We start from the raw sequence: 24897 nt of genomic DNA, 5'->3' as shown, positions 1-24897 counted from the left end.
GTAAACGTCATCTACAAGGTGTTCTCCCAAATTCTTTGTTGCCGCCTATCTTCAACCAAGCTCTTTGCAATAACACTCTTGAAAACTTTGCTGAAGACACTAAGTCTCGAACTAAATTTGATTGGAATTAGTAATGCATCCAAATGGAAAATTTAATCAACAACATTATGCTGCTAAATACTAAACCTCAAAAGGCTGATAGTTTCCAAATTATGGAATCTTGGCGCCATTCAATTCGATACCCAAATGTACACCATAAATAGCGAAAAACGTGAAAAATTTCAATTTTTTTATTACCAATCTTAGCTAGTGGCACTTTATATAAGTGATAACCCAAAAAAAATGAAATGCACATAAAAACCGATTCTCACTTGGTAGAGACAAGCGTAAAACGCCATTTTCCATTAGTTTCTATGTAGGCGTTTTCATTGAGGTATTTTGCTTGATATTTACATGATTTATCAACTATAGGTTCCTCACTAAAATATTAGTTACAAGATCCCATTCTCACAACTTACAAAAAGCCCCATAACGTTTAAAACATTAGGTTCTCAACGTAATGAACAGATAATAAACTTCCAAAATTATTATTTGAATATTTAATAAACTAGTCAGCATCAAACTTTTTTTTTCTTCAATTCAAATATTTTGGTTTGGAGGGGGTTTTAACCCCCAAAACCCCCCTTGGCTACGCCACTGTGCCTTGGGTTGCATGCACTCGACCAATACGATGAGTTTCGTAGTGCTGGAGGGCGTTCTCGCGCTGGAAAATCGATTTTGGGAACTCTCATATCGATTGCTCATCCGATGCGACATTCTGAACTCGTTGGTGATTGGAAACTTCAAGAGGCTCGTTGAGCTTAATTCTCAAACCCGATTTATGTTCTTGTACTTCGACTACATGGAACAGCAATCATCAATCCTTCTTCGTATAATCCCAACCGCATCCGTCTCCCTAATATTTCTGATTCTACTGTATTCTTCGACACATCCACGAAGGATCGTGGAATCCCGGACCATATACGCCTGTAAGTGATTCCCAACATATTTTATAATAAATTCCGATAAGTCGACTGTTACAAAATGTTGTACACTGACGGATCAAATCTCGATGGGTCCACTGGCTTCGGTATCTTCAATAATACTATCACCGCTTCATTCAAGCTCAATGATCCCGCTTCAGTTTACGTCGCAGAGTTAGCTGCAATTCAGTACACCCTTGGGATCATCGACACTCTTCCCACAGATCACTACTTCATTTCGGAAAGCCTCATCTCTGTCGAGGCTCTTCGTGCGATGAAGCCCAAAAAGCAATTCTCGTATTTTCTGGGGAAGATGCGGGAGTCCTTGTATACGTTATCTAAAAAATCCTACCAGATTACCTTTGTTTGGGTCCCATCTCATTGCTCTATCCCGGGCAAGGGAAAGGCCGACTCTTTAGTAAAGGGGGGCATTAGATGGATACATATACGAAAGACCAATCTGCTTCAACGATTTTTTTTTAGTATTTGTCATCAAAGGATACTCAACAGTTGGCAAACCTCGCCAATTCAGCTCCTCTTTTTTATTTCTCGTTTTTAGAAGTTCCCTGTCCTGCCTTGTGGAGCCGATCAGCATCAGAGTGCCATTATGTGACCGCCGTCGCCTTTACCACGCAATTTGAGGCGAGAGCGACCCGATTCCGCAGATCCGATGAATCCCACTCATCAAACCGGGTCTTGACATTTGGCATGTCGCTGATCTCCCGTTTGCCTGAAAGTGGCAAGTCTCGTCTTCTTACCTGTCAACATATCCGCCTACTCTCTTCCGTTCCTGATATAACTGCTTCAACACCGATGTTGGAAATAATCCACATTTGCATTCTGTATTCCTAGTTTTAAGATAGCTGTATTTTTGTCATAAAAATATTCTTTCCCACCTTGTATATCGATCTGCATTCCTAGTTTTAAGATAGCTGTTCAATTTCTCATAAAAACATGTTCCTCTTTCAAACTGTATTCTTAATTTAAAAATAGCTGTAAAATTTTTCGTTAAAAAACTTATGTTCCTCCTTTTGTATATCAAACTCGATTCCTAGTTTTAAGATAGCTGCAAAAAAAATTTCTGAAAGCCTATTGTATCCTACTTTTGTATATAGCATTGCATTTCTAGCTTTAAGATTGCAGTAAAAAATCCCCCTTGTTGTAAAAAATATTTCAAATTTGTAACCTTCTAGTTTTAAGATATCCAAAATGTAAAAAAATGAATTTGGCACCGCTAAGCTAACGCATTTGTGCCTAACAAATGAACGAACTCAATAAAAAAACCTGTTTTAATCCACTTAGTGGTGCTATTGTGCCTTTCTCATTTGTCCAAACTACGATTCCATGGCTGATTATGTTCAATACAATGCTGCAAATGTATATTACATATTCAGTACGATTTGCACATACATACAATGGATCGACAGCCAAGATCTTGAGATACGATGTGTCGACACTGAAACATCGCTTGAAACTAGCGGCGGATCAAGGAGGAAGATCCGAGGGGTCTGGATCCTGCCTAAAATTTTCAACTTGTTAAGAAATTTTAAACTAGTTTCAATTTTAAAGTAGCAACCCCTCATTGCATACTCCTACCTAAGCCTATATAGGTCAAAAAATTTAGGCCGGGATTAGGTTGACGATTTTCATAGTGATTGCATAACATTTCTATATGAGAAAGGCAAAAACAGTTATTTAATTTTGTTATTGAAATTTACGTTGTTTCGTTTATTTCCTAAATCTAGAAACTGGTTTCTCAAAAAAATGGCACAAAGGAGAAGCGCGGACTGTCCAAGATGCAGCTCGGATTGCGGCAAGGAGCATCGACAGTGGATGCAATTCAGACAGTGCTCAAGAGTTCTGAGAAGGTATCTAAACAGAAGTGAAGAGGAGATTGCTGTAGTCACGATAGATGTTAAGAATGCATTTACCAGCGCCAGCTGGGAAGCCATCGCTGCACAGAATGAGGGTTTCCGACTATCTACGCTAGATCATGAAGAGCTACTTCTAGAGCAGAGAGCTGCTATAAGAGACTAGCGAAGTGCAGAAGTCAATGCGAGTCACAGTGGGTGTTCCTCAAGGCTCCATTCTTGGTCCAACTCTTTGGAACGCGATGTACGATGGGGTCATAATTCTGCGGCTGCCCAGGAAAGTGAAAATCTTGGATTTCGCGGACGACATGTAACTAACGGTGATGGGTGAGACACTTGAAGAAGTGGAGTTGTCGGTGACGAAGACAATAGACGCGATCGAGAGCTGGATGAACGGGATCAAGCTGCAAATAGCTCACCACAAGTTGTTGGTCAGCAACTGCAAAGCGGTACAGCGGATGCAGATCACCGTTGAGGGCACGTGATTGTATTGAAGCGTGCACTGCACTGTGGTCCCAAAGAGCAAAAAAAGCGTTTTTTTAGATTGCATCAAAACTATTGCCTTTAGCAATGTGGTGTCTTCGAGAAAAAACTCCCCTTCTTTCTGTCTTATCAGATTGATGATTAATCTCCCTAGTAGTGAGTTACGAAATTTATTTTCTGCAATAATTCAGATAGACAAACGCTTACTTTAGTAAACTAGTGGAGAACTCACTGCAAACATTTTACCTGAAGACTTAAACTCTCTAGCTTTTATGCTTTTTGAAATATAGGGGATTATTTGTGAAAGGCCCCTTAAAAGCAGTTTTTTCATCATAAGTTTTCTTCTAGATTTTTTCCACTATATAAATGTTCTAGAACATTGTTTAGGCTGTTAAACTGCATTACTTTGCCAAAGACGGAAACTGGATATCGCTAGTATGTGTGGAGATATTAACGTTTCGTGATTGAAAATAGCTCTTTTTCCAATACCGATAACTTTTAAACGGGCAAACCACTCGGTAAACAAATTAAAGTGCAAGAAAAACACAACAAATGTTGGAAAAATCAGATCTCCCCAAGGCGGCCCTCTATGGAAATACTCGAGTTAAAGTTTGTTTCATTCCGTCATCAAATGCATGTTCCCCTATTTACCATTTTGTTGCACTTGCGCCATTGTTATGAAGTAGGCGCAACGGAATTGTCAGTTTCTAATGTCAGACGTATGTATTAAGTTGTTAAACAACTGCAACTTTTGATTTACTTAATACGTGCCAACAAAAGTAAGAAAGGCTAATTATTGCGACTTTAACCCTTCATTTCAGAGCTAATAGTAATATATAGTAATGTAATTGAACTAATTGTAATATAATGTAATGTAATGGAATGAGCCAAACTTCAACTCTAGTATTTCCATAAAGGGCCGCCTTGGGGAGATCTGGTTTTTCTAGCATTGGTTGTGCTTTTCTTGCACTTTAATTTGTTTATCGAGTGGTTTGCTTGTTGTTGCCCGCTTAAAAGTTATCCGCATTGGAAAAGAGCTATTTTCAATCAAGAAACGTGAATATCTCCACACATACTAGCGATATCAAGTTTCTGTCTTTGGCAAAGTAATGCAGTTTAACAGTTTAAACAATGTTCTAGAACATTTATATAGTGAAAAAAATCTAGAAGAAAACATATGATTTAAAAACTGCTTTTAAAAGGGCCTTTCACAAATAATGCCCTGTATCTCAAAAAGCATAAAAGCTAGAGAGTTCAAGTCTTCAGGTAAAATGTTTGCAATGAGTGTCTCCACTAGTTTGCTGAAGTAAATGTTCATCTATCTGAATTTTTGAAGAAAATAAATTTCGTAACTCACTACTAAGGGGATTAATCATCAATTCGATAAGACATAAAGAAGGGGAGTTCCATTCCAAGAAACTTTCTCAAAAACACCACATTACTATTGTCAACAGTTTTGATGCAATCTAAAAGCCCCTTTTTTGCTCTTTGGGACCACTGTGCACTGTAGCAATTTGGAGTGATAACCGACGACTGGTTGAGTTTCAACAACCACGTCGACTACGCTTGCGAAAATTCGGCTAGGGCAACAAAAGCAATAGCGAGAATCATGCCAAACGTCGGCTGTCCGAGTAGCAGCACGGGACGTCTGCTATCTACCGTTTCGTCATCGATACTTCGATATGAGGTTCCCTGGGGTGCTGCGCTGCAAACCAAACGGAGCCGTGAAAAGCTGAACAGGACATTCCGGCTGATGACGAGTCGCGAGTGGTTACAGAACAATATCGTCGGAGGTAGTATGCGTTCTCGCCGGCATGATCCCGAAAATGCATCACTTTGGCTGAGGACTAATCCCAAATGTGACAGCTTGGGTGCATAGGAAACATGGAGATGTGAACTTACATTTGATGCAAATTTTGTACGGGCACGGATGCTTCCGGAAGTACTTGCACCGGTTCGGACATGCTTCGGCACTCCTTTGCCCGGAGTGTGTAAACGTGCAAAGACACAGGAACACGTGGTCTAGGTTCGGAGAAGTTTTCGTAGGGTGTGATAGTTGACAGTATCGTTGAAGAGATGTGCCACGACGAGCATACCTGGGACGCTGTCAATAGAGTGGTTACGAGTATACCCTCCGAGATGCAGAGGAAGTGGCGAAAGGACCAACAAAGTACAAAGTAATGGCTAGAAAGTCGCCATTAAATCACAAATTGGGATTCGCGAGATATTCCGCCGCCGGGGAACTATCCGTTGGTGTAGATTGGGTCCCCCGCCAGGGACAAGTTGAGTAGTACGAGTAGACGTCAGACTTAACCGGAATCGCCGGACCGACCTTAACACCCTACCGGATAGCTCGTGATTAGGGTAGATGCACAGCCGGGGATCAGACCGCGTCGAATAGCTAGCAATGGATCCTTGGGACGCCAGTGAACCGGAAGCTACGCTCCACCCGGAATCGCTGGATGGACCTTAGCACCTACTGGCTGGTCCGTAGAGTAGGCTAGGTCCATCGCGGGGGCTACATCGAGTAGATCGGAACAAAGCGGGGAGCTAATTGACTCACGGAAACGAACATCGGCATCGGGAGAAATCTACCGCTCGGTATCGAGAGAACCTTTCTCGCCTAGGAATTCTCCTTCGGAGTAGGCCAGATCCATCGTTGGGGACTGGACCGAGTAGTTTGCGAACAAGTCGGGAGCTGAACGAGTAAGTGGCGCTGAATGGTACGAGAAGAAAGTTTCGGTGCAGAGTAGCACAAGGGAGCCGAAGGGCTAGGTAAATTAGACACTCTGAAGTTTGCCGCCCAGATTGTCTTCGTAGGGGAAGAGCATAAAGTTTCGACCCACTGCTAGCTTTCCGACTACCATGTAGAAATTGCCAGTCTGTGTTGATGGTGAAGAACACACCACTGTCGAGGAGTAGTGCTGTAACCCTACTGAAGGAACTAACTGCTAAGTAGTGGAATTAGAGTGGGTGTTATACTCATAAAAACCCCCTCCCCAAAGTAATGCCGTAAGGTAGTGCCGGGGAGGATTCAGGTTTTGGGCAAGAGTAGTGGTTTTTGGCGAGTCGGGTGGCAACACAAAACAGCTCCCTGAGACGTTACAGTTTAATATATTTTTTTCCTGCAGCCTCAGGGCTTTTTTGGAAGTTTTTTGCTATCCTCTAAAAACAAAAACAAAAAACACACAAGTCGATTGGTATATGAGACTCGGCCAAATAACAAATCTGAATTGAAAATAAGAAAATTTTCTGAACTATATATGAAGATATAATAGCTCATTGAGTTAAAACTATCAGCAATAGTCTAGAAATGTCTCACTCATATACATACTAATTTCATAATAAATCCAGTGAAGATAAATTTTCTGTATTGTATTGTGAAGATAGTTTTGTTCCTTACATGAGAAACTATCAACGGTCTTCTAGAAATGTTTCGCTCACATACAAATAATTTAAGGTTATATCATTCATGGTTATTCACGATAGATTTAAATTCTTCCACATAATTGTAATTTTCAGTGTTTTGTAGTACTTGCACCGACTTTTTAGTCGTAGAAAATTCAACTTTGGTCGCATCTAAATGCAGTAGTAGTAATACAGTAGTCTAGATAGCCCAAAAAAGTAGCTTGCAATATTTTCTAAACTGCTAAGATGTAACGAGATGGAATTTTCGCTTTCGAGGTCTGGTTATTAGAGTGTTGAAATGATGATTGACATGATCCTATATCACGCCTCTTGGTTTAGAACAGAGCGTATGAGCATAAGGTGTAATGTTTCTTCCTTCGAACCTCTTGCTCTCGTGTACATATTTATTACCATTTATTTCCGCATTTTTTCCCGAAGATATTAAACATTAGATAAGAGGTTCCATAACTTTGCCGTAGTCCTTCCTGAGTTTCAAAAGAACTTGATAGTGTCCCCGATACTCGGACGTAACACATCACTCGATCCATAGTCGATTTGATCAAATATGTCGGTTTAGCTAGAAACCCATATTCGTGTATTTTGTGTTTGTATTTGTATAAAAAAGACAATTTGTCTAAATGAACTAAACTACACTAAGTTAAACTAAACACAATTAAACTAGTGACAATACACGACGACGAAACTGCGAAGAATTCACGACGAAGTCGAAAATTTCAGCAAACTCGTTGAAGCGACGACTTATTGCTAAAATCGGACTATTGGCAGCGTAGTTAGTGCTGCGCATGTCAGAATGCAGCAGGGCTCGTTTGCGAAGAGAACGGGTAGGCGCGTAGAGGCTGATTTGCGCTAGTAGCTCCGGATCATCATATTCAGCCAGCAGAATCTTTGACACGAAAGTAGCCTGCGCTGCATGTCTCCGATGCGTTAAAGTATTAAGTCCTAAAAGACGACAACGGTCCTCGTACGGTGGCAGGTTTAACGGATCGTTCCACGGCAATCCACGTAACGCATATCGTATGAATTTACGCTGGACTGCTTCGATCCTAAGGCTCCACGTTGCTTGATAGGGGCACCAAACGACGTTTGCAAATTCCAACGGGCGCACCAATGAGCAATAAAGAGCCTTTAAACACAGAGGATCCCGAAATTCACTGGAAATTTTGAAAATAAATCACAGTTATCGATTGGCTTTGTCGATGGACGCAGAGACGTGATGAGTATACGTTAGCTTTTCATCAAGAATGACTCCTAGATCCTTCACGTGGTCAACGCGTTGCAGCTGAGTTCCTGCGATGTTATAGTTGAAGGTAAGCATATTTCTCGTTCGAAAATAGCTGATGACAAAACATTTTGCAACACTAAGGACCATCATGTTTCTTACACACCAGCTATAAAAGGTGTCGATAAGATGCTGCAGCTCACGGCAATCGGCTTCATTTCGTATAACAAGAAAAAATTTTAAGTCGTCGGCAAAAAATAGCTTTCCTCCACGCCTTAGAACGAAAACTGCATCATTCACGAACAGTGAAAAAAGCAGTGGACCCAGCGTACTACCTTGAGGAACTCCGGAAGTGTTGATAAAGGATTCTGAAACAATATCGCCAATTTGAACAACGACTTCACGGTGTACAAGATAGGATCGAAGCCAATGGCAGAATCTAGTAGAACACCGTAGCTTATCAAGCTTTGTTATCAGTATCTCATGATTAACTCTACCAAAAGCTACCTTTAGATCAGTGTAGATAGTATCCACCTGCAATTTCTTAGACAATTATTCCGTGCAAAATGACGTGAAGCAGACGAGATTCGTCTCGACCGAACGTCCGGGGAAAAATCCGTGCTGGGATGTACTGATGTAGTGTCGACAAGCAGAAAATAGCGCTTCGTTGATGATTGATTCATATACTTTAGATTCGACTCCAAGCGAAGTGACTCCGCGATAGCTCTCCATGTTGCATCTGGCACCCTTTTTGAATACCGGGAACATTACTGAGCGTTTCCAATCCTCAGGAAACGTTTGCTGCTGAGGCGATAGGTTAAAAATATATGCAAGTGGTGTTACAAGTAAGTCCGAACATTTTTTCAATACAGTTGAAGGTATAGCACTGAGGCCGGGTGCATAAGATGACTTGGTTTTCCGGATTGCAGATATAACCATTTGATCGGAGACAGTAAACACATCCATATCAACAGCACAAGCAGGAACGTCACGAGAAGCATTTTCGAGTTCGATTGCGGTTGGCGAGTCAGCTGAAAAAATACTTGAGAAGAATCTGGCCAACAGCGTACATTTCACCACAGTTGTCGTAGCTTCTTCGCCGTCGTAAAGCATCCTTGATGGAAGTCCAGTTTCTTTTCGCTTCGTGTTGACAAATGACCAAAAGCCCTTCGGGTTTCGGCGTAGATTATTCTGGATGCGGTTTACATAGCGTTTATACAGAAGCTTGTTGTAACAACGATACTCATTACTGGCAAAAGTGAACATGCGCTTAGAAAGAGGACATCGTCGATTTGTGTATGCACGTAGAGTTTTTGCTCGAGTACGTTTTAGCTTTCGAAGAGTGCTGTTTGACCAGGGCGGCTTGCTAGGAGGCTGACATTTAGGCACTGAGGTCTCAACACAGTTCAGTAGTAGTCGCTTGTAGAGGGCAACTTCAGCATTAACACTCCTTTGGGCATACAGTACACTCCAATTAATTTGCGACAGTGAACTACGTAGCTTTACAAAATCAGTTTTTCGAAAGTTTAGACGGTCGACAGAAACAGTTTCTACGTACTGAATTGAGCGAATAGTGCCAATTGAGATTTCAAGCGCTGGATGAAAGTTGTCAAGTGGAACAATCACGCTGTATGCTTCATTGACGGAGCATACAGGTATAATAGTCTCACTAACAAAGACGAGATCCAGAAAGCGTGACTGGTGATTGGGAATCATGCTTACTTGACTCAATCCGTTGAAAGCAAATCCGTCCAGTAGCATATGACTGGCGATGTTGGTTGTCGAAGCAATCGGGTCAGGGTAAGCGTATCCGTGTCGTGGCGGCACCCAAATGACCCCTGGCTGATTGAAATCACCAAGGACAATCATCACGCCATCCGCGCCAGCTTGTGAAGAAGCGTTATTCACAGCATCAATGTGAAGTTGCATGACATTGCAGTCGAGTCGCTTTTCAGCAGGAATATAGAAAGCACCAATATAAAAGTTTCTCGATGGAGTTGTAATTCTAACCCAAACAGCCTCAACACTGGTTAAACTACCTACATCAATCTCACATGAGGCAAATGCGGTGGAAACAGCAATCAAAACTCCTCCTCCACGACCGCGAATACTGTTGCCACTATTTCGGTCCGCACGGTATACGGTGTAAGCATCGCCGAAAAGCTGCACCGATGTTATCCTTACATCAAGCCATGTTTCGGTGAAGACGCAAACATCGTAGTCACCGTCCACAGCAGCTAAATACACGTCATCAATTTTCGTCTTAAGCCCTCTCGCGTTCTGATAGTAGATCCGCAAACCATCAGCGTCATGTGAGAGGTGTCGTGCTGTATACCAATTTTCAGGACTGCGAGTTCGATGATCAGCATAACCGCGAGTGACGCGGGGAGAGCAGGATGTACTGTTGTCCAGAAGGGGAGCAAGCAGCGGTGCGGAGGGGATTGACCGAGTTATGACTGTTGTGTCCAGCGGCTGACTGCAATGGGAGGCGTACTTGAGGGTGCGCAGTATCACGTGTAGCTTCGGAAGGACATATATTCTTCAAATGTTTACCTGAGCGGACAGATGCGATGCGATCGAAATTTTCAACTTGACATTGTAGATTCGCTGCAGCGGTAGAGTCCATTAAGTTGTGTTCATCATCAGACTGTAAGTGAAATTTACATTGAGGGTGTGCAGTATCTGGAAGTGCTTCGGAAGGACATATACCCTTCTTGGCCTTACCTGACACAGAAGAAGTCGCCGATTCGTCAGGTAGACCGAGATCGCTCGCCGGGGTACAAGAAGGTTGACAGACGAGTTTATCCAGAATAACTTGGCGCTACTGTCCACCATCAGATGGATTCTTCTCCGCAGCAATCCTGATGATAGGTAGTTGAATTTTTGAATTGGTCACAAATTCACGGAAGTAGATGTTCTCCGGCCAAGAGTCTTTGGACAGAGCCTTATCCCTGTATGATTTGCTAACGCCAACTTTAAAGGTTATGAAGCTCAGAGACGAGAGATCCTTGTCCTTAGGAACTAGACGCACTATTCTCGGTTGCAGATCCACCCCAGACAGTCTTTTACAAACTTATAAATTTCATCATCCGTCGTGCTGGGATCGAATGCTGACAAGTAAACCCATAACAACTCTTCAGGTGGTGAAATTGTTTTTATCGTTTCAAACGCAGCTTTGGATCCACGAATATTAGGGATTTTTGTTTTGAGCGGATCATCTTCACGTTTGCGCTTGGGCGTGTTTGAAATTGGATTATATGCAGCAATCCCTTTCCAAGGCGTGCTTACGGTTGGGGATAGCGGTCTCGAGTCAACTTTAACCGAGAGAGCTTTGACGACATCTTTCAAATCAGCTATGTCATTCTTTATAGATTACAAGGAACTGTCGTCGGGTACTATGTCGCAACAACGCGAAGCCATTCTACGGAAATTATCATTCGAAAATAAGTCAGCACAGCCGTTGCACATCCAGAATAGGTTCCGTGGGTGGGTTCCCAGGACGTCACGAACATCATAATCCATCTTGACGCAAATCATGTGGAACGATTTACCGCAGTAGCCACGACATGTGATTCGATCAGAATCATTAACCACTTTCGAGCAGTTGGTACAAGCCATGCTTTTGGTGTAGAAATAACGCCTAGCGCGTATGCAATATGCGCAAAATAACTAACGGGTATGATAACGTGCGTCAATCCAAGCGAACTTGCACGCAATGTGTGATCTCAGCTATCTACCAGAAGATGTCGCTTTTGGCGGGAAAAATGAGCGTGTTGACGCAGCCGAAGGTTCGGCAACCCTGCCGGCATGACGATACTCCATACAGACGAGTCAGTCTGTCAGGCACAGCATAAAGCAGGAACTGTCAGGTTGAAGGGAGAATAAATAAAACGTGGTTGATTTTGGTCGTATGTATTAAAATTAAATTTTTAATTTGCGAAGTCTAGAGGATAAGGCTAAGAGTAAGGCGCACTAAATTTTGAAGCGTGAATAAACGACTTTCGGAAAGTGGAGCCTACTTAATTTGAGAAAACCGCAGCGGAGTTTGATTACACAAATTCCCCGGACAAAATCTTCAAAATTTACACGATGCCCGTGGCAAGAAGTCCGCTCGCGAGCCCGAATCGCAACGAGGTGGAAAGCAACTGCATCGCATGTGATAGACCCGATATGGTGGATAACATGGTCCAATGCGATGGATGCGACGACTGGTGGCACTATTCCTGCGCTGGTGTAACGCATTCCATTAACAAAAGAGCTTGGAGCTGTTCTAAATGTAATGCACTTACTAATGCGGCATCATCAAGCAGCGTTTCGGGTCGCGCTTCCCAACTGGCAGGCACGATGAAACGGCTAATGGAGAGGCAAGAGCTGGAAAAATAGCGCGTCGAATTAGAGCTTCAAAGGAAGTTTCTGGATGAGCAACAAAAGCTATTCAATGCCACCGTAGAGGATGAGATAAAGTCCCAGAAGAGCCGTGTGAGTCGCCGCTCTGCCCAAAATCGGGTGAACGAATGGCTGGGTTCAACAGCAGAAGGCGCAGTGGGAGGAAACCTCGTACCACTAGCAGCCATCCACACAGAACTCGGGCCACCAGGGAGAGTAGCGGACATAGTAGTGAACCCATCGAAGCAATGGCAAGAGGGCCAGAGAATTCTCAAGGAACAACCAACGTTAGGGAAGCCGCAACAACCGGAGGAGAAGCTAGATGCTGATAAACACAAACTAGCTGAGCAGCAAATAGCTGATTTACGGGAACAGCTGGAGCAATGCAAGAAGCTGCTCACTGGACTGCAACTGACATCTAGTACTCAGGTAAACTCTTCAGGTGCTATTGCCAAATCCCGTCCGAAAGCCCCTGAAATAGAAAACCGTTATGCCTTTAGTTACCAGACCTTTTTAACAAATCCCCCCACGACCAATAATAATATGCTTCATAATCAGTCTCGTCGCGTGGGGCAGGGTCATATATTCGCACCTGCCGGCACCTTCCGCCCAAAACACAAGTGAATTTTCCCCCAACACAGCATCCCACTCCGCAGCAACTTGCTGCGCGACAGTCCCTGGCTCGTGATCTCCCATGCTTTTCCGGAAATCCGTCGGAGTGGCCAATGTTCATCTCCAACTACAATTACACTACGGAAGCTTGCGGTTATACAGATGGTGAGAATATGATTCGGCTGCAACGGTGCCTCAAAGGACACGCGCTCGAGACTGTCCGCAGTCGTTTGGTGTTGCCACAGGCGGTGCCACACGTCATCGAAACGCTTCGCATGCGGTATGGGCGATCAGAGGTGCTGATAAACTCGCTGCTGCGAGAGGTGCGATCGATTCCAGCTCCCAGGTCGGACAAACTAGAAGGATTAATTGAATATGGGATGGCGGTGCAAGCATTGTGTGATCACATAGAAGCTGCCAACGAACAAGCGCATTTGGCGAATCCTACGCTTTTACAGGAGCTTGTGGGAAAGCTACCAGCAGATCAAAAACTGTTGTGGGCTGGATACAAACGTGGCCTACCGCAGTAGCCACGACATGTGATTCGATCAGAATCATTAACCACTTTCGAGCAGTTGGTACAAGCCATGCTTTTGGTGTAGAAATAACGCCTAGCGCGTATGCAATATGCGCAAAATAACTAACGGGTATGATAACGTGCGTCAATCCAAGCGAACTTGCACGCAATGTGTGATCTCAGCTATCTACCAGAAGATGTCGCTTTTGGCGGGAAAAATGAGCGTGTTGACGCAGCCGAAGGTTCGGCAACCCTGCCGGCATGACGATACTCCATACAGACGAGTCAGTCTGTCAGGCACAGCATAAAGCAGGAACTGTCAGGTTGAAGGGAGAATAAATAAAACGTGGTTGATTTTGGTCGTATGTATTAAAATTAAATTTTTAATTTGCGAAGTCTAGAGGATAAGGCTAAGAGTAAGGCGCACTAAATTTTGAAGCGTGAATAAACGACTTTCGGAAAGTGGAGCCTACTTAATTTGAGAAAACCGCAGCGGAGTTTGATTACACAAATTCCCCGGACAAAATCTTCAAAATTTACACGATGCCCGTGGCAAGAAGTCCGCTCGCGAGCCCGAATCGCAACGAGGTGGAAAGCAACTGCATCGCATGTGATAGACCCGATATGGTGGATAACATGGTCCAATGCGATGGATGCGACGACTGGTGGCACTATTCCTGCGCTGGTGTAACGCATTCCATTAACAAAAGAGCTTGGAGCTGTTCTAAATGTAATGCACTTACTAATGCGGCATCATCAAGCAGCGTTTCGGGTCGCGCTTCCCAACTGGCAGGCACGATGAAACGGCTAATGGAGAGGCAAGAGCTGGAAAAATAGCGCGTCGAATTAGAGCTTCAAAGGAAGTTTCTGGATGAGCAACAAAAGCTATTCAATGCCACCGTAGAGGATGAGATAAAGTCCCAGAAGAGCCGTGTGAGTCGCCGCTCTGCCCAAAATCGGGTGAACGAATGGCTGGGTTCAACAGCAGAAGGCGCAGTGGGAGGAAACCTCGTACCACTAGCAGCCATCCACACAGAACTCGGGCCACCAGGGAGAGTAGCGGACATAGTAGTGAACCCATCGAAGCAATGGCAAGAGGGCCAGAGAATTCTCAAGGAACAACCAACGTTAGGGAAGCCGCAACAACCGGAGGAGAAGCTAGATGCTGATAAACACAAACTAGCTGAGCAGCAAATAGCTGATTTACGGGAACAGCTGGAGCAATGCAAGAAGCTGCTCACTGGACTGCAACTGACATCTAGTACTCAGGTAAACTCTTCAGGTGCTATTGCCAAATCCCGTCCGAAAGCCCCTGAAATAGAAAACCGTTATGCCTTTAGTTACCAGACCTTTTTAACAAATCCCCCCACGACCAATAATAATATGCTTCATAATCAGTCTCGTCGCGTGGGGCAGGGTCATATATTCGCACCTGCCGGCACCTTCCGCCCAAAACACAAGTGAATTTTCCCCCAACACAGCATCCCACTCCGCAGCAACTTGCTGCGCGACAGTCCCAGGCTCGTGATCTCCCATGCTTTTCCGGAAATCCGTCGGAGTGGCCAATGTTCATCTCCAACTACAATTACACTACGGAAGCTTGCGGTTATACAGATGGTGAGAATATGATTCGGCTGCAACGGTGCCTCAAAGGACACGCGCTCGAGACTGTCCGCAGTCGTTTGGTGTTGCCACAGGCGGTGCCACACGTCATCGAAACGCTTCGCATGCGGTATGGGCGATCAGAGGTGCTGATAAACTCGCTGCTGCGAGAGGTGCGATCGATTCCAGCTCCCAGGTCGGACAAACTAGAAGGATTAATTGAATATGGGATGGCGGTGCAAGCATTGTGTGATCACATAGAAGCTGCCAACGAACAAGCGCATTTGGCGAATCCTACGCTTTTACAGGAGCTTGTGGGAAAGCTACCAGCAGATCAAAAACTGTTGTGGGCTGGATACAAACGTGGCGTAGGGAATGTGAATCTGCGAACATTCTGCGACTATATGGCTGACATCGTTCGCGACGCATCGAGTGTTGTACTCTACGAACCTGATGCGGGAAAAACAGTGAGCAGAGACAAGTCGAGAAGCAAAGGGTACGTGAACTTGCACACGGCCGGCAGTAAGGACACAACATCGCCTGGGTGTCATTACTGTAGTAAGCAGGGTCACCGTCTTCGTGAGTGCAACGAGTTCAAAGGCCTCAGCGAGGATGATCGATGGCGAAAAGTTCGTGAACTAGGATTATGTCAGATTTGCCTCTTCAGGCATGGGCGACGAAGCTGTCGTAGCAACAGTCGGTGCACTGTCGATGGCTGTCAATATCGCCACCATCCTCTCCTACATTCGACGAGGAAGGCCGGGAGAGTTCCGCCGGTGGAACTTGCAGAAAACCACGCTCACCGTTACCTAGATTCAAGCTCGCTATTTCGGATCGTTCCTGTTACAGTTTACGGAAAGTCTAAAGCCATCGATGTGTTTGCCTTTTTAGATGAGGGATCTACACTGACGCTAATTGAAGACGAGTTAGCAATGCAGCTTGGTCTTGATGCAAGTCCGCAGCCACTTTGCCTTCATTGGACTGGCGACGTGTCTCGAAGGGAGACGGACTCGAAAAAGGTTTGCTTCGAGATCGCAGGAACAGGACACAGCCAAAAGTTCAAAATAGCAGAAGCACGAACTGTCGATCGCCTTAACCTGCCCAGCCAGAGTTTCCACCGTGAAGTAGCGGAAAGGAGATTCAAGTACCTGAAAGGAATACCACTGCAGAGTTACGCGAGCGTCGTGCCGAAACTTTTAATTGGAATCGATAACCTACGACTAGCCCTGCCTGTGAAGGTGAGGGAAGGAGACGGCACTGGACCGGTAGCAGTAAAAACGAGACTTGGGTGGTGTGTATACGGTCGCCAGCTGGACGAACCCGACAAGGTTCATAGTTTTCATATATGTGAATGTAATTCTAACGGTGAGTTGCATGAAGCAATGAAGCAGTTTTTTGAGTTCGAGCAAGCGAGTGTTAAGGTACCGGATTCAATGATGTCGGATGAAGATCAACGCGCACAATATCTTTTAGAGACTACAACCAAACGGATCGGGAACAGATATGAGACAGGACTGTTGTGGAAGCAAGATGATATCGTACTTCCAAACAGCTACCCGATGGCGGTGCGCCGTTTGAAGTGCCTTGAACGACAGATGGAGCGCAACCCTGTATTGAAAGAGAATTTTCATCGTCAGATTCGAGAGTATGGCGAGAAGGGATATGCACATCGAGCGACAGAAGATGAGTTATCGAGAGCGGACCCGCACAGAGTATGGTACCTTCCTCTGGGGGCGGTAACCAATGCGAAAAAACCCGGAAAGGTTCGTGTTGTCTGGGATGCTGCAGCCAAGGTAGACGGCGTATCGCTCAATTCCGTGCTATTGAAGGGTCCGGATAGACTAGCATCATTGTCTGGCATTCTCTACCGTTTCCGATTGTACCAAGTGGCCGTGAGTGCCGACATTCAAGAAATGTTTCACCAAGTGCGCATACGAGAAGTCGATAAGCACTCGCAGCGATTCCTATGGCGTTTCGATTCTTCTAAAGATCCCGTAATCTACCTTATGGATGTTGCTACGTTCGGTTCCACATGTTCACCGGCCTCAGCTCAATATATAAAGGACCTCAACGCGAAGGAGCACTCCGAGAGCAGTGCAGGGTATTGTCGACAGCCATTATGTCGATGATTATCTTGACAGTTTTGGAAGTGAAGAAGAAGCACGGCAGGTAGCAGCAGAAGTTCGACTAGTACATTGAAATGGCGGCTTTACGTTGCGTGGATGGCGATCAAACAACGAAAATATCCTTGATCATCTGGGCGAGCCCAGAACCGAGGACGGCAAGACCCTCTGCCTAACCAGGACTGCAGCAACTGAACGCGTACTAGGAATGCTGTGGATTCCCCGGACGGATGAGTTGAGCTTTTCTACACAACTGGGTGAAGATGTGCTATCCTTGATCGCTGGAGATATTCGACCAACAAAACGGCAGATTCTAAGGTGTGTTATGTCACTTTTCGACCCCTTAGGATTATTGGCACCATTCTTGATCCACGGCAAGGTGCTTATACAAAACCTGTGGAGAACTGGCGCGGATTGGGATGATAAAGTCGACGACAATTCACGTGACTTCTGGCGAAGATGGACGAAGATGATCGAGTTTATTTCGACCGTGCAAATCCCACGTTGTTATTTTCCTGGCGCCACAAAGGAGACGTACGCTGCAACCCAATTCCATGTGTTTGTGGATGCTAGTGAAACCGCTTATTCCTGTGCTGTGTACTTACGAACGGTAGACTTCGGAGGCAAGGCCCAATGTGTGCTCGTTGCTGGAAAGGCCAAGGTGGCCCCTGTGAAACCATTGTCCGTGCCAAGACTGGAGTTGCAGGCATGCGTGCTTGGAACACGGTTCTTGAAGTTTACTCTGGAGAACCTTCGTATTCCCATTTCCAGACGGGTGCTGTGGACCGACTCTACAACTGCGTTGTCCTGGATTCTAGCGGATCCACGCAATTATCGACCCTTCATAGCGCATCGAGTAGGAGAAATTCTGGAGTCAACTAAAGCTAGCGAGTGGAGGTGGGTCCCGTCGAAGCGAAACCCTGCAGATGAAGCGACCAAGTGGGGAAGTGGCCCTTATTTTAGCGATGAGAGTAACTGGTTTGGAGGACCGAGCTTCTTGCGTCTTTCAGAAGACAACTGGCCGAAGTCAGTGAAACCGTCGGTAGCAACCACTGAGGAAATGCGTCCTTCGGTATTTCTTCACGTGGAGGCCGGACCTTTGATCGATTACAACCGCTTTTCCCGTTGGGAGAGATTGCATCGAACGATAGCTTACGTGAATCGTTTCTTGAACAACGCCCGAGGCACAGGACGTAAGTATTCTGGACAACTCGAGCAAGAAGAGTTACTGACTGCCAAGGAAATTATTTTCAAGCAAGTCCAGTATGAGGTGTATACGGATGAAATGATAACGCTGACAAGAAACACAGCTCTACCACTGGAGCAAAGGAAGTCGTTAGATACCGGTAGTGACCTATACCAATACGTGCCGGTGTTGGACGATCGCGGATTGCTTCGTCAATGTAGTCGGGTCAGGAAGACTAAACATCTGCCTGTTGATGCGCGGTACCCTATAATATTGCCAAGGGATCATTCTGTAACACTGCTTCTGATCGACTGGTACCATCGCGCATTTCATCACGCCAATCATGAAACGGTGCTCAACAAGATGCGGCAGGTGTATATGATTTCGAGGCTCCGGACTGTGGTGAGGAAAATTTCCCGGGCGTGCCAAGTCTGTAAAATCCGAAGAGCTCACCCCCAAATACCCCTGATGGCTCCGTTACCTACAGCCCGGCTTGCTGTCTATGTTCGTCCCTTCACATACACAGGACTTGATTATTTCGGACCAATGCTGGTGAGAGTCGGGAGGTCGAGCGTAAAAAGATAGATCGCTCTCTTCACCTGTCTCACAATTCGTGCAGTACATCTGGAGATAGCCTACAGCTTATCCACCGTTTCCTATATGTCATCTCCCATGGCGAAACAGATTTCAGCTGCCGAGCTATGAAAACCGTTGCCAGCTAATACACCTCGATACACTCAGCATCCGGAGGGACTGCTCTCGAGCCCTGTTCGTCTCGGACTTACTCTCTGCCAGAGTGGATTGCCCTACAATCCTCGGACGTCTGGATCTTCAAGCCCGCGTGCGAGCTCTACGCAATAACTCCCTTCTGCGAGTTCCGTTCAGGAGAACCAACTATGGTTGCCAGAGCGCCGTTACCGGACTCCAACGAATTTTTAACAGTGTGGCGACGGCCTTTGCCTTCAACAGGACGCGGAATGCGATTAAAGTGAAAATTCTGTCAATTTTAAAATGTAATTAGTTTAAGCAACCACCATTGGGGCCAAGGGGCCTGTTGGTGAAGGTAATAAACATAAACATAAACATTTCATTTGCGCCAAATTTGAAAAATATTATCAATAGCATGAATTATGGAATAAATCCATTGCGAATAATACCTTAAAAAATGTAAAGATTTAATCTTTGTACACGTTTTCCTCTGTATCAATGTAATATCGCTTAGTCCGGTCTGACACAAAACCGACATCATGCATGCGCGTGCGCTTTGTATTCATTTTCACTGAAGTTAGAATGGACATACGGCATTTGGTAGAAATGCGGCTGCAAATATGGGTATTTCATCAACTTTACTAAAATATGAATAACTCGTAAACAGAGCATCGTAGCTATATAATGTAAGCGAACGAAAAATTCTACACAAAACAGGCTACAATCCTATGCTATAATATGGGGTACTTTTGAATAAAATATTGGAGATATTTTGGTTCGAACTAGAAAATGCTAGCCGTGAGTAATCATCAAAATTTTAAAATTTTAGTTATACCAAAAAATAGCTTAATTCCTTGCGCAACTTTACACGAGAGGGATTGTTGATATAATTTACGTAAAAGTTTTAAAAATTCGAGAAATCGCCGCAGCCGATCCTGTAACCTTTCGCCTTAAAGTAACAAACCCGTCCTTCTGATACTGTATGTCCAAAGATTTATCCCCCTGAAAGTGAGATCTCTTCGTAGAGCTATTCATTGAAACGCAATCTTCATAAATAATCATCAAAATGTTAAAAAAAATGTTGTTCTAGACCCCCCGAAAGAACATTTCAAATTTAATCTCAGATGAAAGAGGAGTATCTATGCTTTCGATTTGTGAGTACCTCAGCGATACTGATTTTTTGTCTAAATATTTTTCTACCAGAGGCACCGTGACAAACGAACAAAACGCACCAGTGTTTCTAAACTTCGAGAAACATCGTTAATGAAGCTGTAAAACATATCCTAAATCCATAGTTAGTTGCGTTTCGGCTTCGCCTCATCAGAAACCGACACTAACTTATTGTCGGAATAGATTAGCGCCGGCTTGACGCAAATCCCTTAAAACTAAATCACACTTTGTGTTTCAATCGAACGTGATGTTCGAGCAGAAGTTCTGTTTATGCCGATGACACACAGTGAAGCCGAAACTTGTCTTGGCTTAGCAGGCCTACGCGAATAGCATATCCTGAATGTTTGAGGCTATTTGTTTAAATACAAAAAAGATATCCTGAAAAAAATGAATGCACGTATAAATGTGCGACATACTGTCTTACTAGGGTAACGAGGGTACTTTGGACCAGTACCATAAGGCAAAAACTTCAGGTCGTTTTTGTTTTTTCTGTTCCTCAATCTTGTGTTGAGAAGTGTAATAATAAAAAATAGTCAATATGACAATTTAAACAACAGAACAAAAGCATTCAACGATGAAGCACAATTATTCAACGATGAAGCACACAATATCACGCGTATAGTGATATTGCGGAATATCATAGAAACACAAGAGCCAACCTTTCGGTAAACTAAACATGTTTTCACAACAGACACCTTATACACTTTTTCATATACAGTTGCTAGCATTATGAATGCGAACAAACAGTGCTCAATCCGTGTTCATGATCGAATTGTTATTATAAATTGTTTATTTAAGCTGCTTTATATTCTATAAGTCGTAAAATATTTTTAGCTGCGTGGGAACCGTTTTAAAAGAGAAAATATATAACTGTGCTCTACGCTTACTCTGGAATCACTAGTCGGTAACAAATCGATCTGCGGGTGCGCATCTGCCCGGTGTGCTCGAATTTTTACATTTTTATCGTGCCTGAATATTTTCGATTCATTATTTGATTCCGATCGAGTCACATTTTCACTAATTGTGGTTTGCACTGATCCAGAATTATGAAATTTTTTGGGTTCCATTGATAATAAGCTCGTGTATTGTCTATATTAGGTGTAATTCAAAACTTTTCACGTTAAGGTTTACATTTTCCCTCTGCGGGTATCACTTTGGTGAGGTACGCCAGAGAACTTTTTAGCTTTTAAACGAAGTATAATCAAATCTTCACTCTTCGTCGATGCTAGCTACTACGAGTTTAACATGCGCTTGGTCAGCAAGCGACTAACTTATAAATCGCAGTCATGCTCGTAACTCGCGTACCGAATTGAATGAAAGTACCGAATTTCAATATAAACATTGCACCGTGGTCCAGAATGCAAATTTAGCAGGAATTTTGAGATTTTACTAAAACTAAACAACTTAGCCTTATTAAGTCTTTGGAGAAGTTTTCGTAGTTTATGAGCCCCTTCTTTTTGTTAAAACAACAGTTAGGGTGGTTCTAATTTTACCAAGATTAACTTTTTAATCATCCAATTTCAAAATTAACTTTTTAATCATCCTAGCTAGAGCCAAACGACCTGCAGCGAAGTTGTAGAACGACAAATTTTGGAAAAGTTTTAAAGTCAGAACTTAGGGTGTTTCTTCGAAATACAGTTTTATTCCAATAACTTTTGCTGTATTCATTAAAAACTGAAGTAGTCTTCAGACAACTTTAAGATTGTTTCAATGCGAATAATTTGTTTCATGGCACTATATATCTAGCTATTTGCGTTGAAAAGTTATGAGCACTTTTTCGCCAAAAATGAGGTTGTTTTGAATAACAATATCACTCATTTGGGGCAAATAAAAGATAATTCTTTTTGAACTATAAATAAGGTCATGATTAGAGTTATAATTCAGCAAAAAATGGCGATCACGATATTTTTTAAAATTTCATAAAATTGATTTTAAAAAAATCTATTTTTGAAATATTATGTGCTTATATCTTCTGAACAATAAAAGCTGGAGTTTTGATGTATTAGAAGAAAATGTTCTTCTCCAAAAACTCTGAAAAACATCTGAAGGATAGGTTGTAAAAAATGAAAACTGAAGAAGTTATATTAAAAATTTGGTTTTTCATTAATTGACTCTTTGTAATATGTTTAAATTACTTTCACGGTGAACAATATAAAAAATGTACACTGGTGTGCAATAAAATAGGTGCGGTCGATTTTTTTTTGCAAAAATAATATTAAAAAAAATAGGTTGTGCTATTTTTTTCTAACAATATTTTCACGAACATGTATCTAGTGCGTAAGTTAGTAACGTATTGCTGATAAATAACTGCTATGTTAAACCTAATCATTCAGTCAAAAACTCTTACACTGGTTGTGCAAAATAATAGGTGTATTTCAAAAACGAAGCACAAAAACAAAAGAAACATTGCATAACGAATTCATTAACATTTATTCTTCATTTTTTTAATAACATTTTGAACTAATTCATTTTCTCAATCTTTTGTATTAATAATTAATGCTGTTTCCCCTATTTTGATGACTTCTTGACACCGGTGAGGCATGGAGTTCACGAGCTTCTGCAACTTTTCAGTTGGAATACTTTCCCACGCTTTTTAACTGCAATCCACAGTTCAGTTTTGTTCTTTGGTTTCGGTGTAGTTTTATTCAGCTCATTTTTCACCATTCCCCATAGATTCTCTATAGGGTTGAGGTCCGGTGACTGAGAAGGCCATTTCAGGACATTCAGTTTGTTTCTCTCAAAAAATACTTTGGCCGTTTTTGACGTGTGCTTCGGGTCATTATCCTGTTGAAATGTCCAGATTAGAAGCATTTCTTCATCGGCGTGCTGAAGCATAACTTTCTCTAAGATTTCAGTGTACACCGTTTGCGTCATGATTTGTTGTATCCAGTGAATTGGACCCATACCGTACCATGAGAAGCACCCCCAAACTATAATACAACCACCCCCATGCTTAACGGTTTTAAAAGTATACTCTGGATAAAAAGCTTTGTTCTTAGGTCGTCTCACAGGTTTCGAGGAGCTGTCAGAGCCAAAAAGGTTGATTTTAGTTTCATCACTCCATAAAATGTTTCGCCATTTTGAAACTGGCCAATGTACGTGTTCCTTAGCGAATTGCAGTCTACATTTTCTGTTTTTAGCCGAAAGTAATGGTACTTTTCTGGGACGTCTTGCACGTAGATTTTGTTCTATTAAGCGTCTCCGAATTGTACTAGTGTCAACTTTGAGACCAAGCTCGTCTCTAATGTCCGTTGATGAAGGAAATGGGTGTTTTTTTCGAGTGCCTTGCAATCTATCGGTTCTGCCGTAAAGTCGTTTTTCGAGGTTTACCGCGCCTTTCGGCACGTGGACGCCATTTCATGGCATTTGTAATTGTGCTTTGAGAACACATTAGTAACTCTGATATAGTTTTATAAGTTTTACCTTCATTCCGAAGCTTGATGATTAAATTCCGTAGTTCTGGTGAACAATGTTTGCCTCGTCCCATCGTAATTGTAAACAATAAATATATGATGTAAATTTATAACTTTTCAGCAAAGCCAATCATATCATTTGCAATCCAGTACGCCATTGACCAATTAAAAATAAATATTGGCAAAAATTTAGAATGAGAATGGCTCAAAACAAAACACACCTATTATATTGCACAGTCCAAAATAAATGATTTTCAAAACAGGCGATGTTATCCCGTCAACAAAATAAACCTACCTGATTTGTTTACATCACCGTTGTGCCATAAAGGTAAGCTGCTATAATCAATAGGTTGTGTTCTTTGCTATTGCGTTGTTAGCAGTGTGGCGTAATCAGCAACTATAAATATGGTTCACATCTATTTTATTGCACACCAGTGTAGTTTCGTTTTCATGATAAAATACTGCACTTTGCAATACTTTTCTATTATTTTAAATAGTGAGTAGGGTGGTTCTAATTTTTTTAAATCAGAAAAAAAGCTTTAGAATGGTTCGAGATAGAGTTTCGCTGTCTTCCACAAAATTGAAGATAATAAAATTTTGAAAAACTTTGTCGAAGACACTGAAACTTTATGTCGTATACTTTTCATTTTACAAGAAATTGACCAAAAAAATTTGGGGTGTTTCTTAAAAAATGGTTTTCTTTGTATAACTTTTGCAGTTTTGATTTTTCATTAAGATCACTTTAGAAATACTTTCAGATATTTTGAAGGAGAACAATTTGTCTTAATATATTGAACCTTTAGCTTCGCTCGTTAGAAAGTTATATATACTTTTTACTAAAAATCAACAATTTGTTGAGTAAATATTGCAAGATATAAAAAATATCGTATTTGCCATTTTTTGGTGATTATACTAGAAAGCATGCTATTCCATATGAAAGCAACAGTTATCAATGTTGAGTGCCCGAATCGAAGATAATTCTATTTGAAAAAGTTGTATTTTTTATATAAAAGTTCTTATAACTTTAAATCGAAAAAAGTTAAGTAGTTGGTGTTTTAAAGCAAACTATGCGCCCTAATATAATCTTTAAGTTGTCCAAAGGGTGCTTCAGCGTAAAATAAAAACTTCAAAAGTTATAGAAATAAAACCGTTTTTA

General features: G+C 42.6%; 1 protein-coding gene across 1 annotated transcript in view; it reads right to left on the bottom strand.

Moving 5' to 3' along the window:
- LOC131692186 (uncharacterized) overlaps positions 1-21437 on the bottom strand; it is a 131901-nt gene extending 110464 nt beyond the window's left edge. Inside the window, exon 1 of the mRNA XM_058979104.1 lies at positions 21216-21437. Coding sequence (XP_058835087.1) covers positions 21216-21395 — 180 coding nt within the window. The 5' untranslated portion in view covers positions 21396-21437. The remainder of the gene's footprint in view (positions 1-21215) is intronic.
- Between the last annotated feature and the right edge of the window lie 3460 nt (positions 21438-24897).

The sequence above is a fragment of the Topomyia yanbarensis genome, chromosome 1, assembly GCF_030247195.1.
Source record: "Topomyia yanbarensis strain Yona2022 chromosome 1, ASM3024719v1, whole genome shotgun sequence".
NCBI lineage: Eukaryota > Metazoa > Arthropoda > Insecta > Diptera > Culicidae > Topomyia > Topomyia yanbarensis.
This window is presented reverse-complemented; position numbering and strand designations above follow the sequence as displayed.